Source organism: Podarcis erhardii (genome assembly GCF_964252035.2).
Source record: "Podarcis erhardii genome assembly, chromosome: 1".
NCBI classification, from domain to species: domain Eukaryota; kingdom Metazoa; phylum Chordata; class Lepidosauria; order Squamata; family Lacertidae; genus Podarcis; species Podarcis erhardii.
The window spans coordinates 105,779,392-105,801,508 of NC_138497.1; the positions used below are offsets into that span (position 1 = coordinate 105,779,392).

The 22,117-nt window shown below is 41.7% G+C and overlaps 1 protein-coding gene across 6 annotated transcripts in view; it reads left to right on the forward strand.

Moving 5' to 3' along the window:
- Positions 1–22,117, forward strand: part of FMNL2 (formin like 2) — a 188,430-nt gene that overhangs the window by 105,033 nt on the left and 61,280 nt on the right. For all 6 annotated transcript variants that reach the window (XM_081871236.1, XM_081871235.1, XM_081871234.1 and 3 more), the window contains exons 3-4: positions 17,390–17,470; positions 19,708–19,784. In XM_081871236.1, coding sequence (XP_081727362.1) covers positions 17,390–17,470; positions 19,708–19,784 — 158 coding nt within the window. The remainder of the gene's footprint in view (positions 1–17,389; positions 17,471–19,707; positions 19,785–22,117) is intronic.

Below are 22,117 nucleotides of genomic sequence, written 5' to 3' on the forward strand. Positions count from 1 at the left end.
TAGATCATCCCTACGCTTCAGAGCCCACTGTGTTCATGGAGCCTGAGGCTCCTCTGGCTCTGGTGATGGGTCTTGTTGTTTTGGTTCCTGTGCACTGACCCCATCCCCTTGCCATGCTCCATCACCCAGTGAGTACTTCCTTCCCCATCCCCTGCTTGCTTTGGCTACACTCCTCACCAGGATCCACTTCCTCCTCTCTGTCATCCTGCGAGTTCATGACACAGCATGACTATCACAGTTGGTCTCCTCACAAAGAGAAACTGTGGGATCAGCAGTCTGTTGTCCCCATTTCATTTCCAGAGACTAGGCCACCACCATTGTTAAGGAAAGGGGAAAAGCCCTTTCCTACTGTTTGGATTGATTAACTTGGGCCAACTTCTGCAGGATATAGAGAAGTGAAACATTTGCCTCCCCTCTTTAGTACCTTTTAGTCTTTTCTGAAAATGATGGAATTGCTGCCAACCATTCTGAGCATGAAACCATGGTCTTTGGGGATGCACAGTTTCCTGCCACTGCACAATTATTATATCTGCAGCAGGCCAAATAGAAATACAGCATCATTTATTAATGCCCAAGCTGGATTTCAAAGGGGTAGAGGAACCAGAGACCAAATTGCAGACATGTGCTGGATTATGGAGAAAGCTAGAGAGTTCCAGAAAAACATCTACTTCTGCTTCATTGACTATGTCGACCACAGCAAACTATGGCAAGTTCTTAAAGTAACGGGAGTGCCTGATCACCTCATCTGTCTCCGAAGCTACAGTTAGAACTGGATATGGAACAACTGATTGGTTCACAGTTGGGAAAGGAGTACGACAAGGCTGTATGTTGGCTCCCTGCTTATTTAACTTATATGTAGAGTTCATCATGCGAAAGGCTGGGCTGGATGAATCCCTGGCCGGAATTAAGATTGCTGGAAGAAATATCAACAACCTCAGATATGCAGATGACACAACCTTGATGGCAGAAAGTGAGGAGGAATTAAAGAACCTTTTAATGAGGGTGAAAGAGGAGAGCACAAAATATGGTCTGAAGCTCAGCATCAAGAACATGGCCACTGGTCCCATCACCTCCTGGCAAATAGAAGGGAGGCAGTGAGAGATTTTACTTTCTTGAAATCCATGATCACTGCAGATGGTGACAGCAGTCACGGAATTAAAAGACGCCTGCTTCTTGGGAGAAAAGCAATGACAAACCTAGACAGCATCTTAAAAGCAGAGACAGCACCTTGCCGACAAAGGTCCGTATAGTTAAAGCTATGGTTTTCCCAGTAGTGATGTATGGAAGTGAGAGCTCGACCATAAAGGCTGATTGCCGAAGAATGGATGCTTTTGAATTCTGGCACTGGAGGACTCTTGAGAGTCCCATGGACTGCAAGAAGATCAAACCTATCCATTCTGAAGGCAATCAGCCCTGAGTGTTCACTGGAAGGACAGATCCTGAAGCTGAAGCTCCAATACTTTGGCCACCTCATGAGAAGAGAAGAGTCCCTGGAAAAGACCCTGATGTTGGGAAAGATGGAGGGCACAAGGAGAAGGGGACAACAGAGAACAAGATGGTTGGACAGTGTTCTTGAAGCTACGAACATGAGTTTGACCAAGCTGCAGGAGGCAGTGGAAGACAGGAGTGCCTGGCATGCTCTGGTCCATGGGGTCACGAAGAGTCGGACACGACTAAACAACAATGGGGAAGCATTAGGGTTTTTTGAATCTGAAGCAGTCACTAAAAAAAAGAAGGGGAAATATTTTACAATAAAGGCATATCTGGCAATCTTGGAAAGGCTCTGTTAAACAGAAGACCTGCAAACAGAGGACTAGACTCAGCAAATTTGTTTGCACTTAAGCACTTCTGAAGCTCAGCCAGTGGGTCTGCCCATAGTTTCATAAAGTCACCCCAAATTAATAACTTAAACCAAAAGCAACTCCATGGAATATGCCTTGTATATCCCCCAGTGCAGTTGTCATTTTGTCTTGGAGCTACAGGACTAACAGTTTGTGTTGGTTGGATTTTCCACGCAGAACATTTAAAAGCATTGTACAGCTTACAATTGCAATTTACTGAGACACTGTGGCAAATTGCTTAATCTGCTGTAAGTAACTCATTTCCTCAGGGCTGTTTGCTTACAGCGTGCACAGTTAAGAGCGAAAAGCCTCTATGAATTGTGAGCTTTGTCCTCGGTTGTATACACTGTCAGCCAGCAGGATTCAGGAAGAATGCAATAGCTATATGGTTGGGGCCCAGGCACCGTCATTCACACCTCAGAGTCAATTGTGCTCATTTGCAGCACACAGCCCTGCCATTTCAGATAGAGATCAGTAGTCTTGGAGTCTGGAGATACATTGATAGCAGGGTTCAGGAAGGCAGGTGAGAATTTCAATCAGAGGAAAGGGGTAGGGAAATCTGAGAGATACCCTTGAATATTGTCATTTCATCGTCTGAAGCACCTTGGTTCATCAAAGCCCTGCTGTTAAATGGCACTTGCTCTCATCTCCCTGTTCCAATGAAAGGGGGAGAGTTCCAGAACAGTTATGATGATTCCTCCTATGCATCCCCTTTGCCATTCCTTTCCACCTCTACCATGACTGTAAACATCAAGAGCTTCTGTGTTGCAGCAGCCCCATCTGCGGCTGACCTACTGACTCCTCGAGGGTGATTGCCAGTGGGTGTAAATTAGAGCAGCCATGAGGCAGACATTTCATAAAGAGGTTGGGATGAAGCATATGGTGCATGCAATATTTATATCTTTAACCATGCAATTACAGCACGTGGTTAAAGCAGATTCGGCATGTCAAACAGCAGAGACATAATACTGACAAGATCCTATTTGGTGGTAACAGACGGTTTATTCCTCTGATAAGTATTTGATTGTTGCTAGGCCCCTGCCCAGGAAAGGAAGGGACACATTTCCTTTGTAAGCTGCCTTACGTATTTGAATCACTAGCCTAAGAAGCTGAGAAGAATGGAGAACTAAAATGATGGCTTATGCAGAACTGGACAGAATGACAGGAAGGATCCGGAATCGACGAGACCAAAGATTTACAGAAGATTGGGAAAAGTTTATCCGATATATGCAAAAACTGAGTGATAATAAAATTACGTTTGTAAGCTTTAAGGAAGCTCTGTGAGGGGAAAGGGTTAAAAGGGCAGAAATGTGTAAAAAGTAACAATAGGAAGGAATGGCAGACAAATTGAGGGAAGTCAAAAAAGAGAAGTAAGATGTAATTAAGATGTATGGAATGTATAAATTTGTTTTTGTATTTGAAAACTAATAAAAATATAATATATTTTAACAAAAGGAAAGGAAGGGGCACATTTCCTTTGTAAGCTGCCGTATGTATTTGAATCACTAGCCTAAGAAGCTGAGAACCCTATGAGAGATTTTGGACATTTGAAGCAAGGGTTTGTGTGTGTTTGTGTGTGCGTGCATCTGTAAGGGAGAGAGAGAGAGAGAGAGAGAGAGAGAGAGAGAGAGAGAGAGAGAGACCTGCTTTTGTTTTCTCACATAGCAAAATATTATTTAGTTAAATGGTGAATAAGGGGAGACATCTGCTTTGTGACTGTGAGAACAGGATGCTGGACTAAGTGGACCTTTGGCCTGGTTCAGCAGGCTTCTCCTTATGCTTTTGTTTATTTATTTTTAAAAATCATCCATGAGAATTCTCACTTTAACTTGGGGTGGGGAAAGAGGGCTCGTTTCAAAAATCTCATCATCCCAAAGGCAAATAAAAATTACCCCGACTTTTATAGTTCTCCAAGCATCTGAGATTTTGGATAGTTTTGGGATTACATGTTAAAATGTTGCCCCCACCCCTGTCTGTTCAGCTAAATAAGTAAACAAATTAAGATCAAAGCAAGCATCTGCATACTTCACAAATGCTTTGCCCATGAAACCTGGATAGGAGGAGAAAGAGGAGGGCTCCTTATTGCGACTTCAGTAGATAGACTAGGGTGGAGGCATTTTTTTAGAATGGGGAGAATTGCTCGAGAAAGCTATTTCTGCAGTTTGGAATGGTAGGAATTTGGAAGGTGGGGGAATCAGATTATGTTTCAAGGCAACACATGCACTAGGTAGGTCAATGGGAAAGAGCAATACGAAAAGAAATAAAGGTTGTATTTGCCTGTTCTTGACTGCAAATTCATTTGCCATCTTCAAGTAGGACCTCGATGACTAGGGCAAGTGATGTAGGAGAGTTTTCTTTCATTGGTTCATGAGAAATGTGATCATTGCATCCCTTGTGCTTGACTAGTACAATCTGTTGGTTATTAAGGTTTGTGGGGAGGAGATTAGGTGTTTGGAACCTTTACAAAGTTCTTTTATGGCCCCTGATGGGTGGTTGGGGGCAATGCAGTTTCAAAAGGGAGATGTGTGTGTGGGGGGGGAGATGGGAATGCTTATTTTTTAAAAAGTCCTTAGCCCTGTAAGCTATGTTGACCTGAAGGATGAAGACTTGAGTAAGTTTTTGTCCAGTGAGCTCTTTGAGCAGGAATTCAAATGGGGGCTTCCGTTCAAATATGGCTTTCCATTTGATTACCAGTCCTCTGCCCATTGCACCAGAGTGGTTGAAATTCTCAGGTATATTCAGAGTCAGAGTGTTTTGGAATGCAAGTTTTGGAGCCTACCAAAGGAAGGAAAGCTACAGGATTCATAGGAGAGAGTTGGTGTGACCAAAATTTTGGACTGGATGTAGGGACACTCAAGTAGACTTTGAATCTGGTCTACGTAGTCCAAGTCCTTGTCCAATAAATGACACACGTGTTCCTGGAGACCGTGATTCCAAATTTGTAATGTTCTTTATTAATTTTTCTGTGCAGTGCTTAGTTTTGTCTGTGGTATATAGTTTTACTCTGCTTTTATATAGTTGTTTTTTTTAAGTCTGATGTGAAGGCTGTTCTTCTTTGAATCTGTATTGATGCCCCTCCAATTATATTGTATGTAAAAGAAAACGACTTAGATGTTATTTTATCTATTAGAAGCAGAATACAAATTTTATAAATGAAGAATGGAATAAATTTACCTCGCTACCCCATTACAATTTTAGACCTACACCCTAAGGGCTTTGTGGACACATCTAGGCAAATGTTCCCTTTTGTTTAAGGCTAAAGCCCCAAACTTTTGTTCTTTAGTTCATTATGTCTAAATTGGTCTTTAGCCATCTAGACTAAAGAAAAATAAAACAAAATATTCCACTTCTTGTCCTCTTGTGGAGTTGTTAACCTTTCTGCAGCAGTGGGTAGGGGATATCCTGGAATCAGCTGTTCCATGTTCTCATTTATGACTTGGTTTATGAGTGGTTTTTCCACCTTCTTTAGAAAAGATTTGTTAGCGACAAGGGAGTGTGTGTGTGTGTGTGTGTGTGTGTGTGTGTCCTCATTGCATTAAAAGCTGGGTTATTTTTAGAAACTAAGGCCATAGTTCTTGGCATAAAACATGTCAATGAATCTCGGAGCACCAAGAGAGTGGAATTTGAAATTTCATTTGTCTGATTCACATTTTTGGGGCGGGGGGGGGGGGGGGACAAAATACGCCTTAATGTTCTGATGGCATTTGGAACCTCCCTTTGAGCTACTACTTTTTACTTTTCTTCACTTGTAGTAGAATATGAATTTTGATATGAAATTTGGAAAAGGGCAACCAAAACGATAAAAGAGGATGGTGCAATTTCCCATGAGGAAAAGGTTTCAGCTCTTGGGACTCTCCAGCATAGAGAAAAAGCGAGTAAGAGGGGACGAGGTAGACGTTTATATAATTACGCATGGAATGGAAAAAGTGGGTAGAGGAAAGTTTTTTTCCATTTCACGTAACAACTAGAATTTGTGGACATCCACTGGATGTTGGAAGATTCGGGGCAGATAAAAGAAAGTATCACACAGTTAAACTACAGAGCTCACTTCCACAGGAGGCAGTGGTGGTCACCAATGGTGGATAGCTTTTAAAAAAGGAGTAGGCAAATTCATAGGGAATAAGGCTATCAGTGGCAATATGCACCTGAATACCTGTTGCTGGTAATCACAGGTGTGGAAGGTGTTGTGGTGCTCAGGTCCTGCTTAAAAGATCTTCCCACAAACTGCTTGGCCAGTTTGACAACAGGATTTTGGACTAAATGGGCCATTGGCCTGATCCAGCAGTCTCTTGTTATATAATAGTAATAATAATAATAATAATAATAATAATAATAATAATAATAATAATAAATTATTTGTACCCCGCCCATCTTTCATATACAATGGTACCTCAGGTTAAGTACTTAATTCGTTCCGGAGGTCCGTTCTTAACCTGAAACTGTTCTTAACCTGAAGCACCACTTTAGCTGATGGGGCCTCCTGCTGCCGCTGCGCCGCCAGAACACGATTTCTGTTCTCATCCTGAAGCAAAGTTCTTAACCCGAGGTACTATTTCTGGGTTAGCGGAGTCTGTAATCGGAAGCGTATGTAACCTGAAGCGTATGTTACCCAAGGTACCGCTGTAATTATGAAATTATAACTCACCCACACCTGTAGATTAAATACCACCTAAAAACTAGGATTGCAAAGCAGACTGTAATTATGAAATCCTGGTTTGTAAACAGTGCTTAAACCAGAGTTTCCCAGTTTAGACAACACGAGAAACTGTGTTTGAACTAACAAGGAAGTCTTCTGTCAAGCGAGGCACACAAGGGGATGAAGGAATGGTTTTGCCTGCTCCTTGTTCCCTCCTCTGGAAATTTTCTAGACTGAATTTTATTTTATTTTATATTTTATATTATTTTAAATGGGCTGTAACTACACAGCCGTTTTTGAAAATTGATCTCTCTCTCTCCATCATCTATCTCCTCTCTCTCTCTCTCTCTCTCTCTCTCTCTCTCTCTCTCTCTCTTTTCCCCCTCTCCCACACAAGTATCGGCTAGTAGGGTAGAGCAAATAGGGCTGCATTACTCTTCTAGCTTCCAAATGTTGTGCATCGCTGCTGTTTGCTGAAGAGTGGGGAGTTCAGCATGGTGTAGGTGAAGCAGTGAATTGACCCTTCTGCTGCTCCAGTATACTGTTGAGCATCCTGCAGCTTTACACCTTCCCCTTCTCAGTAACCGGAAGCGCCATGTGGTGTTGGCAAGGCAGGAGACCAACCCGTGTTGCCTTTCTGGCCACTACTGTGTATACCTTTGAGTTTTGTGTAGCAGGAACGGTAGGACTGTGCTACATAGGTGGATGTCACACCCAGTGCCCTGCCCATGATGCCTCTGGAATGTGTTCCCCACATTCCCATGTGGACCTCCCACCCGATGGCCCTAGAGCATAGTTAACACTGACCATTGTTTGTAACCACAATTAACTGCAGACGGAAGCATAAACTTCCAATCCCCTCCTCATGGCTGCATTGGAGAAGAAGAGAGTCAGTGAACTCAAGTTCACTTCTGTTAGCACTAAAACTATGGTTTTGGCCATTTGCCTCCATGCAGAGTGGGAATGATGCCTGTGTAATATTTATCTACCACAACAGGACTGTGTGTTCCAAGGTCCTAGACAATGACAGGTGTTCCACATCAGTCTGGTTTTAGGCTAGAGGCAGGTCACTCCCTAGAAAGCCCTTAGCCAATGGGTAAGGCTAAAGCACATTTTAGGAAATGCTTTCTGTTCTTATGTTGTGCAGATGAGCAAGCACTGCTTTTTTAAAAAAAAGTTAATTTGCTTTGGGAAATGAAAAGGATGTATGGAGTGTTTTGAAGATAAATTGTAAGGATATACTCCCTGAGATTTCCTTTAACAAATGCACTTTCACCCTCTTATTACTGGTTGCAAATTGCAGTTTGGACAGGCTCATACCATAACATTTTCTGATCATTAATAGAAAGCATTCCACTGCTGCCAAAAGAATACAGGATTTCTTGACAATTAGACTAAACATGGCAACATTGTGTATCTATTGAAGAACTCCCAAGAAGATTCTTCAAACTAAGGAGGGGACGATCTTTTGTTCACAACTGGTTTCACTATTCCAATTTTTAGTATGCAGAAAAAATGGACTAATTTTATTGTTTGCTATTATCACTTTGAAGTCTGCTTGTAAACCATTTTGTAGCTGGACTTCATCTCATGTACTCTGAAGCCAAGTTTAAACTCTGTTATTTCCCAGCTTGTAGCTCCCAAGCTTTGGCCTATTGATTTAGCTGACAAGGCATTTTTTGTTTGTGTTAAATATTTATAACCTGGCTTTTGAACACACAATCCCTAAGGTGGCTGAAAACAAATTAAACCAATAACTTCTTTCTTTTCTAAATTTATATCTTGCTTTTCCATCAAGCCAACAGATTCCAACACTTAATAGTGGCCATAAACAAACAAATTTATCAGGCCAAAGGCCTGTCAGAATACAGATGAGGGCAGTGCATGACCCCTTCTTGGCTGGGTGAAGTTGTAGGGAGGATTTCTGCAACTTTTGTGGGAATGCCCACAAGAATCACAGCACTTTAGGGCAGGGGTCAGCAAACATTTTCAGCAGGGGGCCCGTCCACTGTCCCCCAGACCTTGTGGGAGGCTGGACTATGTTATTTGGGGGGGGGGAATGAATGAATTCCTATGCCCCACAAATAACCCAGAGATGCATTTTAAATAAAAGCACACATTCCACTCATATAAAAACATGCTGATTCTCAGACCGTCCACAGACTGGATTTATAAGGTGATTGGGCTGAATCCTACCCATGCTTTAGGGTGTGTAGGGGCACTTACAAGGTGAGGAGGTGGTCTTTCCATCTTTCTCCTTTGCCTTTTCAGTTTTTTAATCCAGAGATGGGGATCCTACAGTTCTCTCCAGATGTTATTGACCATCCATGCTGGCTGGTGCTGATGAGAACTGGAGTCTTAAGTACACCTTGGAGAGCCACAGGTTCCTCATCCTTGCTTTAAAAACATGCATGCCATGATCAGCATGTAGCTGCTTGGTTGCTTTAAAAACCTCTTAAGATCGGTGCATAGACTGATGCTGCAGGATAGCATGCTATAATTCCCAGGAGCATTGTATGGAGAAAAAATTATGGTTGCCCTGTAGCTGCTGAGAATGCCTTCTCTCTAGTTTCTGCCAAGTGATGACATACATTGACTAGTTGGATATTGACTAGACAAAGAGGATGTCCTTTCCCGAAGAGCTTAAGACCCAGGCAAACTTATATGAGAGAATGGTCCAGTAGCCTGTGAAGCAGCTGTAACATGGGAGCCTCATGAGTCCTATATCTAACCCTAGTCAGTAGTGTTGAAATTTCTAAATGCTCTTCATTCAAAGGCAGCCCTGCATAAGATGTAACCAAAGTATGTGTTGCCAGGGCCATGTCTGACCTCTCAGGGAATGGGCACTGTTGACACTCTAACCCCTATTGTGCAAAAGTACTGTGGAAATGTGAGCTTCTGGGTTCAGAGATGAATGCTTCAAGGGGACTGTAACACCGTTCAAGGTAAGTTGAGCCCCTCTTCTCTGCCCTACCTTTCTGCTGCTGAGGAGCACCTCTATTTTGTCTTGTTTGAGCTTCCTTGGATTTAGGTGGAAGTGAGAGCAAGAGGGGGTCAGGTTTCACCTGCATATTGGTTACACCAAGTCCCAAATATAAGAATAAAACATACAGCAATTAAGATTTTACATACTTGCCTGGGAGAAGAAAGCCTGAGCAAAGAAAAGAACCCTAAAAGAAAATGGTTGCCAGGCAAGCATGTTTTGCAGTGGTATTCCATAGACATGGTGCCAGAACGGTTTAGCTTTTAAAGGTGGAACCATTTACGGTTGTCCATATAATGTAATAGCAACCATAATCCATTGACATCAGCACTGTACTAAGAAGTGAAGTACAAAAAGGCAGATACCAAGGAGTTTACGATCTCATTTGCTTACTTTCGGTGAACATGCTTTCTTCTGTTGAATTAGTAGGAATGCAAATTGCCCGTGTACAGTTGTTCCTTCAGGTAAAGCAAACCTGTCAGCCAATTTTTGAGAAATAAGTGATTTCCTGGTGGAGAAGATGATTTCCTGGTGGAGAAGATGGAGAATTGTTTCTTCTGTAGCGTGGTTGAACTTCACATGTTCAGTATCTGTATTTCACCAGCCCCCACCAACCCTGTCACCTTGAATACACATTTACTTTTTTCAAATGTGAAAGTGATATTTTTGGGTGAAATGGGTAAGTACTAGAATTCTTCCCATCGGCCCCAGAAGATATAGATATAGATTTAGAATTCTCTTCACTATAGAACCTTTGTGCATTTAGGCATGGAAACTCATTTTTTTAGAGAAACAATTGTTGGCTCTGTTGTATTTGCGGAGTGCGTCAGTGTATTGAAGTTAGAGGTTCAGTGTAATTGGATAGAGATTATTCTTAGATTTGGATTAAGGCAACTGATTTCAAATCTTGGGACATTCAGCAGCTGTCAGAGATTTGCTGTGCCAAAAAAAGTCATTGAGTGCTCTGTGTACATTGGCCTGATTTTCATTTCATGGAAGAAGGAATACAAATGTAGCTTATTAATAAGGAAGCACTCGTCACTCTGTTTCGAACATTATGAGATTACTTATGGTTACAATGAATATTTGCATGTGATTTGTGTCCCCCTGGTTTTTTGTTTTTAAGTCATGCCATATCCTGCCAGGTAGAACACGGGTGGCACTGTGGGTTAAACCACTGTGTCGCTTGGGTTTGCCGATCGAAAGGTTGGCAGTTCGAGACCCCGCGATGGGGTGAGCTCCTGTTGTTCAGTCCCAGCTCCTGCCAACCTAGCAGTTCAAAAGCACGCAGTGCAAGTAGATGAATAGGTACCGCTCCGGTGGGAAGGTAAACGGCGTTTCCGTGCACTGCTCTGACTTTGGCAGGAGGGGCTTAGTCATGCTGGCCACATGACCCAGAAATACTTTCTGCAAAAGCAGACGGCCGCCCGCTCCCTCGGCCTGTAAAGCGAGATGAGCACCGCAGCCCTAGAGTCATTCGCAACTGGACTAATTGTCAGGGGTACCTTTACCTTTATATCCTGCCAGGATAAGACAGTGAGACTGGTGTGTGTCCATTGACACTTGGCCTTTTCTACATAGGCTCAAGCACAGACAATTCTGAGTATTTATTGGTGCTGATCTCTGAGGTCTCCTTGCCCTGACAAGTGTGTTTATTAAATCATTTCCCCCTTTCTCTTGAAAGCTGAGAACAAAGTATTTGTTATTGCAAGAGGTAGGTCTTTTGTCATACATTCTAGTTCCACTTTGTAATATTAACAGTAAGAATGGGAAATCAGTTCAGAGCACCCTGAGACTGTCTCCAGTAATGTAACTCAAGTCATCTGCTACCTGCCAAGTCACCTTACTCAGGTTTTACATTTCCTCCCACTTTCCCCAGTGATGTGACCTTTAATTGTTCTTTTACTACTAGTTAAATGATTTTCAAATTGGGCTAGGCTTGGTTCAGACAAAAGAATTCATGTTTTTCTGGGAGCATTACTAGTCTGTATTCAGTGCAGATCTCCCCGGAGTGTATTTAGCCTTCACAGTGATCGGAAAACTCCAGCAAAAGCTCAGACTTCCAGATCTCTTCATTTGCAAACCAAAATGAAACAAAAGGAGTTGAAAGAGTTCTGCAGAGAGGAAACGAGAGTGGAGGGAATGGCTTTGCAGACAGTTGTAAACAAGTTCGAGCAAACAGTATTCCCATCAGAATAATGTGCTCTCAACAGCCACTATTTTAGAATAGTTATCTTGTCTGCTCTAGGGAAGTTGGCAGGAAAGTCATGCTTTCGTTATATGAGTTTCTAACTAACTATTACATTTTATGGATTATGCATGCCGGGTTTATGATTCAGTGAGCAGTTTCCCACATGGTTGGTCAAAGAAGCTTTATGCACCAGGGAGCAATAATGTGAAACTTTCAGTTTCTTCTGTTAGCTTCTTCGAAGATGATTTTCACATTGCAGATGATTCATGGAAACAACAATTCTAACTCATTTGAACCACTGTGCCATCTCATCAGGTGTGAGTGACCTTGGCAGTTATGGCTGTGGGCAGCAATAATTTTAGGGGCAATGGAAACACTTTTTAGGAACCATTATGCCTGAATAGGGAAAGGCGACATGGTTGACACCCTCAAGGTCTGTGCATCCAGCCCTGGCCCCAATGTACACAACCCCTACATACACAACACAACAAAAACCCTGCTAGATTAGACCAAATGCTCATCTAGTCCAGCATCTTGTTTCTGCAGTGGTCAACCAAATACCTGTGGGATGCCCACAAAGAGGACATGAGCACAACAGCAGTCTTTGTGATCCCCAAAAACTGGTATTCAGAGACATAGTGCATCTGGTACTAGAAGTAATATACTGTAGCCCTCGAGATTAGTAGTCATTCATAACCTCATTGTGGTAGAGACTTCCATAACTTACTAGCTGCTGAATGAAGACGTGCAATGAAGGTGTGTTTGGCTGAGCTTGCTTAGAAGTCTCCGGGAGAGCAGGAGCACTGCATTATCAGGGTTCCTTATCACAACGAAACTTCTAAATGTGTATCAGCCATATACTTTAAAGCCCCATTCAGACCTTTCCCTCAATATGGGAAGGTTTGTGGTGAAATAGGTGTGGTTGACACATATGGGAATGCTGGGAGCAGGGCTAGTGTTCATGGCCTGCAGATCCTACTTATGCTGCATAACACCTGAGTAACGGGCCTTTCCATAGTATGTTGCTTTATGTGTGAAGAAAAAAAGTGGAATCTTCTTCTAGAGTTGGCTTTGTTTGTTTGCCCACATGCTACTCTTGATTATCTAGGTTGGCTATTCAAAAAGGGTTAAGCATTTATTTTTCTGCATGCTTAAAAACACAGATATATGCATGCACACATGGCGGGGGGGGGGGGGAGATGAAAATAGCCATAGAACTATTCTGAGGAATTAAAATGGTGCAAGGTGTTAGCCAGTTAGTGCTGACCTGCAGCCACCTTATGCTGCAGACTTGCATAAGTCACGATTTCTAAGCATTTACTAGATTTGCCTTTCACGCAAGCTTTAGATTTCCACACGTGACTTATTTCTTTTTAATTATCTTAGTCTCCACTTCTTATGTGCTAGCAAATTATTAGGATGCATGGAACTATTCATATAGGCGTAAAGGTGGAATGATGTGACAAAGGAAAAGGGATGTAAGTTATAGAGTATGCCAACAGGCTCAGTCATAAGTCGATATTAAACATTGTGTAATTTGTGAACCACTGCTTTAAAGAAACAATGGATCTCTCTGTTTTAGTCTTCAGGATATGGTTATCAGTATTTAGCATTCACTGGGTGTTGATAATCGGTAGATATGAATATGATAAGCATATTAATGTGCAGGATTTGATGTTGACATAAAATGGTGTGTGGTATTATAATTCAGCTTTATTAATTTAATCCATATTTACAGAAGATAAGCAAACAGTTAAAAAAAATACTGTACCAAAGCAGCACATAGTGCTGGAATCATAGTCACACTATGCAGTTATGAGATTAGCATATGAACAAAAGAAGATTTTTGAAGCTCTTAGCCATGCTACAGGAAACAAAAACGCAAATCTTATTGTAGGATATAATTCATGTTTATTGCCTTAAGCTTGGACATAGAGTCGACGGCTGCTCTGAAGTCAGTGAAGCTGGACAGAGGGAGACAGTGTTCTTTTGAGTTCAGTGAGGGTTAATCTTACATTAAGGATTGCAGCCTCAGTTCACAAGCACCAGTGTATAGGTGTTCAAACTGGGGTGCAGTGCTAGGAAGGTGTCATTTTGGTGTAGCAGTGTGGGACAGGCCTGCTGTGACAGGAACAGTCACTGACTCCAGATGTGATTTGGTATAGATGTTATCCAAAACTTCCTGTCTCGTGTCACAAAACTGATATATATGAATGGGAGATATGATTTCCCCTCCAGTATGCCACTTTACAGATCATTTTTATCTGTAGAAATATATATATATATATATATATATATATATATATATATATATATATGCAGGTTTTGGTGTCCTCGGGTGTCTTCCCGTGTAAAAGTTGGGGTGTCTAGGCGACGTTTCGACGAGGTCTCACTCGTCATCTTCAGGCTGGTGCTTTCGGCTTCTTGTTACTGGAACAGAGCAGGATCTCAGTGTTTGAGTTCCTATAAATACTGTAGAGGGGGTGTGGTGTATAGCCTCCAATGTTCTGGGCAGAGAGGAAGTTCCCAGGCTAGTGTGCCTTTTCTTCTTTTGTTCCTTAATTACTTGAGAGATATCTTGAGTGATTTCTTGAGTGATATCCTGAGTACCACTTAGGTGGGTCATTAGGTGTGGATTAGTTGTTAAAGTCTTTGTGTCTTGACCTCTTGAACTTTGTGAAGAGTTTTCCTGAGAAGATGGCTGTACTGTACTTAGTTGTGCTCTGGCTTGGCTTCGTGTATAGGGGCGAGCTGTGGTTTTGTGGCTTGTGTCAGCCAGATCTGTGTAGGGATTGCAGGGGGGTGCAGCATCCGGAGGTGCCACCATGGATTGGCTACTGGATGGTGTCTGTAATTCATCTGTGGAGAGGGTCTGGGTTTGGGTCTGGTGTGGTTGATTGGTGTTGGCGTTCTGTGTGCCTCTGGATCTGGTGTCAGTTTTTGTGGGGAGGGCTAATTTCCAGATGTCTGGCAAGCGGGATGTGTCGTCACGCTTGTTCATGTTGTGAGGGTGTTTCTCTATCTCGATGGCTTCCATGATTATTCTCTTGTGGTGATGTTCCGTGTTAAAGAGCAATTTGGAATCTGCAAAATTAATTTCGTGTCCTGTTTCTTTCATGTGTTGGAAAAGAGAGGAAGTTTTTTCTTCTTTTTTGACGGCATTCTTGTGTTCTGCGATACGTGCATTTATTCGTCTGTTTGTTTGTCCAATGTACGTGGCTGGGCAGACTTTGCAGGGTATTTCATAGATCCCTTGGTTTTCCAACTGGATTTTATCCTTGGGGTTTCTGAGGATATTGGCTATTTTTTGGTTGGTGCAAAAGGCTGTTTTGATATTGTGTTTATGGAGGATTTTGCTAATTTTATCTGTAGTGCCCTTGATATAAGGGAGGAGGGCCATGCCATTGTTTTCTTCTGTGTCTTGGTTTTTGGGGGGTGTTTCCTTTTGGATTAGCTTCGTAATCCTGTTTTGCTGGTATCCATTGGCAATTAACACGTTTGAGAGATTCTGTAACTCAGTTGTCAAGTGGTCTTTGTCAGCCAGGCGTTTGGTTCTGGAGATGAGAGTCTTGGCTACGGAGTTTATTTGTGCAGGGTGGTGGTGTGATTGTGCATGTAAGTAGCGGTTGGTGTGTGTTTTTTTCCGGTAGATAGTGTGTCCTAGGGAGCCATCAGGTTTTTTGTAGATTAGGACGTCAAGGAAGGGAAGTTGGTTGTTGGCTTCTATTGTGTTGGCTGACACAAGCCACAAAACCACAGCTCGCCCCTATACACGAAGCCAAGCCAGAGCACAACTAAGTACAGTACAGCCATCTTCTCAGGAAAACTCTTCACAAAGTTCAAGAGGTCAAGACACAAAGACTTTAACAACTAATCCACACCTAATGACCCACCTAAGTGGTACTCAGGATATCACTCAAGAAATCACTCAAGATATCTCTCAAGTAATTAAGGAACAAAAGAAGAAAAGGCACACTAGCCTGGGAACTTCCTCTCTGCCCAGAACATTGGAGGCTATACACCACACCCCCTCTACAGTATTTATAGGAACTCAAACACTGAGATCCTGCTCTGTTCCAGTAACAAGAAGCCGAAAGCACCAGCCTGAAGATGACGAGTGAGACCTCGTCGAAACGTCGCCTAGACACCCCAACTTTTACACGGGAAGACACCCGAGGACACCAAAACCTGCATTCCTGTACCCGTGAAAATCTACGAAAGCATATATATATATATATATATATATGAGTCCAGTAGCACCTTAGAGACCAACTAAGTTTGCTCTTCGTATGAGCTTTCGTGTGCATGCACACTTCTTCAGATTTATGTGGAAATGGTTTCCATTTGGTTGTGTACTTTTTGATGTGTTTTATTTATTGTTTATGACTTCTGTTATGTTTGTAATTATGTAAATCTTGTCATGTTGTAAGCTGAGCATAGGTTCAGCTATGGAAAGGCGACATACAAATAAAATGATGATGATGATGATGATGTGAACTTTCACATGTCTATTGTGGGCATATCCACACTAGAGAGTGGCTGGGGAAACCCAGCCAGATGGGTGGGGTACAAATAATAAATTATTATTATTATTATTAGAGACAAACTACCTATTCTAACCACCTCCTCAAACTACATCTGTTCAGATTTTGGGAGACTGGGAATGGTGAGAAGGAAGGGAATGACAGATTACAGTGAATTTACATAGATAATGGTGACACTCTTCCTGTACACATCTGTTAGACTGAGTTGCGAGGGCCAAACTATATGTTGTGTGCAAATGTGGCTAGCAATTGTCTGATAGCTCATAGGAAGGGACCAGTTAGGAATGGGCAAATGGGAGGTGTGTACTTAATTCTTTCTCCTGCTCTAGCATTCCCCTCTGCCGTCAGCTCCATTGGCTTTAAGGGCATTCTTGCAAGGGAGAAGCACTATTGCAGGGCAGTATTCAGCACGGAAATGGTTAATTGCCCTCCTGTGTGCTTCTAAACTCTCCTTCCAAAAGTGTCATAAAAAAAAAAGGTTGCTAGTTACTCTTATCAGAAGGTACTCATTCCAGTGTTTCTGTAAATTGGAGGAAGGATCAGAGGTGGAGGAGAATTTTGTTTGGTCCTTGTTGCTAAGTGACTTGATCTAATCTGGACATGAATCAGACCATAGTTCTCCATTTTTCCTGCATCTCTGAATTTTGCGATACCTTTTTTCTTTTTTAAACTGTGAGAACCATACAAAAATGTGCAAAAGAATAATTGCATATTCTTGAATAAAATATGCGTAGAAATGCATAAAGTGAGATGAAATATGCATCAAAATCATATTTATCTTGAGATGCATTATGTAATTTGTTGTTGTTTAGTCAAGGAAGGAGGGAAGGAAGGAGACAAAAAATGAACTCAGAGCTTGTATCTTGAAGTTGGTAGCGGAAACCTCTTTCTCATGCAAAGTTTTTTCACGGCACACATAATTATCCTATGGTATTAATTGAAACAGGAGGAGGTGACAGAGCTGTTAACTTGCATAACTGTGGCTCATTTTTAATTATGACATGTTTAGTTTTTTTCAGAGCGTTTAGACTCCGGGGCCTTTATTCCAGTTTCTGACACCTAAAGAAACTGAAGATAAAATATTAATTAAATGAAAACAGCAAGCGAAGAGTGGCACGTTCAGTTATGGTATCTAGCTATAATGCATATCTAGTAACTGTTTGGATGGCTAACCATTATTCTTCTCCCCTACAGGAAAGATTTCAAGTCAAGAATCCTCCACACACATATATCCAGAAATTAAAAGGCTATCTCGATCCAGCTGTAACTAGGAAGGTAAGAGATTTTATTTTGTAAATGTTTGAATCCCCCCCCCCCAATTTTCATTTAGGAGTAGTATATAAAATCAGCCAAATGAAGCAGTTGACCAGGTATGGGGAACTTTTGGGCTTTTGGATGTTGCTGAACTGCAGCTCCTCCGAAACCCAAGACCAAGCACAAGCACGGCCAATTGTCAGTGGTGATAAGAATTGTAGTTCAGCAATGTCTGGAGTGCAAAAAATAATTATGCTGGAGATGAGAGGGGTGAAGGTGTTAACATTTTTTTAATGCTGCCTACCTCTTCTATGGGATGCGGGTGGTGCTGTGGGTTAAACCACATAGCCTAGGACTTGCCGATCAGAAGGTTGGCGGTTCGAATCCCTGCGACGAGGTGAGCTCCCGTTGCTCGCTCCCTGCTCCTGCCAAGCTAGCAGTTCGAAAGCACGTCAAAGTGCAAGTAGATAAATAGGTACTGCTCTGGTGGGAAGGTAAACAGAGTTTCCGTGCGCTGCTCTGGTTCACCAGAAGCGGCTTAGTCATGCTGGCCACATGACCCGGAAGCTGTACGCCGGCTCTTTCGGCCAAAAAAGCAACATGAGTGCCACAACCCCAGAATCGGTCACGACTGGACCTAATGGTCAGGGGTCTCTTTACCTTTACCTTTACCTCTTCTATGCACTGACCCTCAGCCCTGCACATTTGAAAATATGGAAAGCTTGCATGCTGGGGGACATTGTTGGGAGAAGGGCTCACTTCAGCCTTCTTCTAGACTTGTTAATGCCTTATGTGCATTTATATTTTTATAAATATATATTTATATATTTATATTTATATTTATATATTTTATATTTTTAACAGAGGCTTTCAAACATTCATTCTTCTCTCCCACAGCTTTTTCTCCTTTTCCCCAAAGATAACTTTTGTAATTTTTATGTACGCTGCTTCGAGACTTAGGTGATTAAGAGCTATATAAATGCAAGCAAGCGAGACCTGTACCCAGGAAATGTCTAGTCAAAACTTCACCACCTGATTCAGCTGACATGATGGAATAAATGGGGCATTCTTTTATATCAAAAGGCAGGTCCCATCAGGGTTCAGAAGAGTTTGTCTTCCTTGCATATTTTTTTTAAGTGAAAAGTTTACATTTCATTTTATAGTTGCATGGCTGGTTGGGCATTGAAGGATGTCTTTGCAGGTCAGTGGGCAAAGAATTGATGGGTATTACAAACCCAGTAGACCTCTGGCATAAGTTGGAATGAAAGTGGTTTGGCACAAGGTTCATGGGTTGCAGAACACAGCACCTGTAGGCTTCAAGTTAAAATCTAGTTTAGATCCAGTAGCACACAGGCAGGTAGTGTTGCGCTTTAGGGATTGGTGTTACATGAATCCTACCTTGTTGTTACCCAGATAGCAACCTGGAAGTTTAATTCTGCACTAGCTGGAGCTTTTAGAACATTTTAAAGGGTTACTCACATAGAGCAGTTATCCAGTTGTGAGGTTATTGAAGTGTGGATTACTGAGGCCATCGCTGAGGAAGCAGCTGGTTGTGGACCTGGGCCTCTAGTGTCAGCAGAGATTCAAGGAGAACCTCCAGTTTATGCACCTGCTCCTTCAAAGGGAGTTCTGCCCCTTCTAGAACAGGCTGTCTCTCTTAATTTCTGGATTTGGGAACTAACTGTCCACAGCAACTCAGCCTTATCAGGATTCGCTCTCAGTTTCTTGGTCCTCATCCAGCTCATCACAGCTTCTGGGCACTATTCTGTCACTTAAGCTTGTCCTGCTCCAGGTGGATTGGAGGGAGAGAGCACAATAAAACACATTTGCCATGTGTGTACAGATCATGCAGTAAAATGTGTAGCTAAATGTAACTATTACCCATATAGTATAGTATAAGAGAGAAGGTTAAATAGTCAGGATGAAATATTGGATAGCTTTGGAGAAAGTGTTGCGTAAAAGATATATTTTGATTTCTAAATGTATTTCATATACTATAAGTTTATTTGTACTGGAAATTGTATGGTGTGTGTGTGTGTGTGTGTGTGTGTGTATGTGTACACACACACACACACACACACACACAAAAAAAACACTGGTTGTCTGATTAATAGAGTAATTCTTCAGAATTTAAACTTAATATGCATCTTAATGACTTATGTATTCCCCTTGTCATGGGAGTGTGAAGGTTTTATATACCATCTACCTTAATCTAAATATCACACCCAGGCATTGTTTTCTCTCCTTGCAAATTATAGAAATTTAGGAGAAGAGTTCAAGAATCTACACAAGTATTACGAGAACTAGAAATTTCTTTAAGAACGAATCACATTGGGTAAGAATGATTTATTTTATTTTATTTTACCGTTGCTGACGTTTGGGCAAAAGACATTTCTCACAACCTGTCTAAAGCTGTAGCACCCTGCTTGTGGTTAACGCTTAGCTGGAATGAAATATTCAACGCAGCAATAGAGAAATTAAAGTAATAATTTATTTGTCAGACAAATAAATGATAGGCACAGTGGTATATGGTTACCAAAGCTCTGCCCCTTCCAGCCCTGATGGCCAGCACTTATATTTCCTCAGCCCAGCCCCCTTGCTCCTCCTTTGGCTACCTCTGTCCAATCAGCCTGGTTGAAATTCCTATTGGCTGTTTGCTAGAACCAATCATAAAAGATACACCCATTTCCTATTACCTTTTATGGGAGACAAAGAGCTATATTTCCTTCTATCCATAAATGGCAGACAAGTAGCCATATATCTTACATTTGCCTCGACAAGGCACCTTAATTACCAGATCACCTTTTGCCCCTGTTGCCCCTGCATTCCAAAACAAATGGCTAAAACAAATGGCTCGTGGTATTAAATTCTATCTAAACAGAGATCTTGGGTTCACATTCTCACACACCATCAATGAAACAAGAATCTAACATAAGAATCTAACATTTCTTACTTTCTAAATCCTTTGCCTAATTACATTAAGCCAACAAATCTCATACATAACATAGATAGCTTTTTAGAAGAAAAGGCCTTTGCAAAGTAAAAAAGGAACTCAGTAAAAAACAGCTTCAAAAGAAGCCTCTTCAGTTTACACCCCCCCTTTCCCAGCCAGCTGCTTTTCCCATTAGCTCTTCCCAAAATTTATTGCCCTTTAACTCTCTCAGTATACCTTAAACCTTAGGAAAATATGGCTAGAGTCTGATGAGAGGCACATGGTATTATTTTCTGTTAAGCAATAAGTCTTACTATTTACCAACTCTTAATTAGTGTTTTTGCAGCTTGATTGTGAATATGTAGGGTCAGTGTAACTTTTGCTCCCAGCCTGTAATTCCCTTTTACAACTTTGAGAAACTTGTCTCCTACTACTGCTATAAATCAGGGGGGCTCTTGTTCAGGAGAGCAGGAAGATAAACAACTGCCAAAGTACTTAGCCAGGTGGTTTCTGCCTGGCATGAAACATATAAACATTTGCAAATATATCTTTAAGCTCCTTTTAAAATACAGGCCTTGATCAGATGCCTCAAAGCTTCCTTGGCCTAGCTGTGTATCTTCATGGCTCAAATGGAACCATGGTTCAAATAGTATTATGACTGTGGGTTTTCAAGCTTTGCTATAGGAACCCTTTCCTCATTGGCTTGCCTGCTGAGGTACTCCTAAATATCTGCCATTGACTCCCTTGTGTTGCAGAGCATTCTGGGACATATTCCAGAGAATGCACGGTACATATAAGTACTGGCCAGGCCTGCGGGGCCTCATTGTCATGCATCAACTGAATAATCTCGTGAATATGTCAGACTTATACCCTGTAATCATGATCTGAGGCCCTTCTTCATATGCCTCCTCTGTGAGAGGTCCAAGCAGGAACAACATAAGAACAGGCCTTTCCTACAGTGGCTCTCCTCTTGTGGAATGCTCTCCCCAGAGAGACTCACCTGGCACCTTCTCTACATATCTTTAGATGCCAGGTGAAAGCATCCCTCTTCTCAAAGGCCTTTGGCTAATTAAACTTTCTGTGGCCTTTTAAATTATTGGGGGAGCCATTGTTTTTGTTTGTTACTATGGCATGTATTTTTATGTTTTTATTGTAAACTGCCTTGTGATACTTTGATTGAAGGTGGTATAGAAATTTAATAAATCATCATCACCCATGGTGGGTAAAAATGTTTTTTTCTGGGTGCCTTGGTTTCATTTCATTTTTAAAAATTAAATTATTTTATTTTATGAATAATATTAATTACAAAGAGTTAAAGAGAAAAGAAAAAAAGAAAAAGAAAGAAAAATAGTCTATAAAACATTTTAAAAGGCAGAGAAAAACAACAAAAACAATATACCTCAACCACCATTACAGATCTTTTCTTTGGGAACGTTGAGAAGCTTTTCAGAACCCTCAGGTTTCCCTAGAACACAATTTGAAAACTACTACTCTGGCATATTTTTCTTTCCTTCAAGGCACTATGACTTTGTGATGTGGCCTGGTTTTGCATAAGCGTTGTGCTGCTCAGGCAGTGAGAATTTAGAGAGACACAATTCAACAACTGCAGTGTTGCTTCAAAAGAGAGCTGCATTTTAAGTGTGTTGGAACACGCCCCCCCCCCCAATCTTTCACAAACTATTTTTGTTAAAAGTTCTGGCTCTCTTTCTTTCTCTCCCCCCTCCCCCACCTTTTGC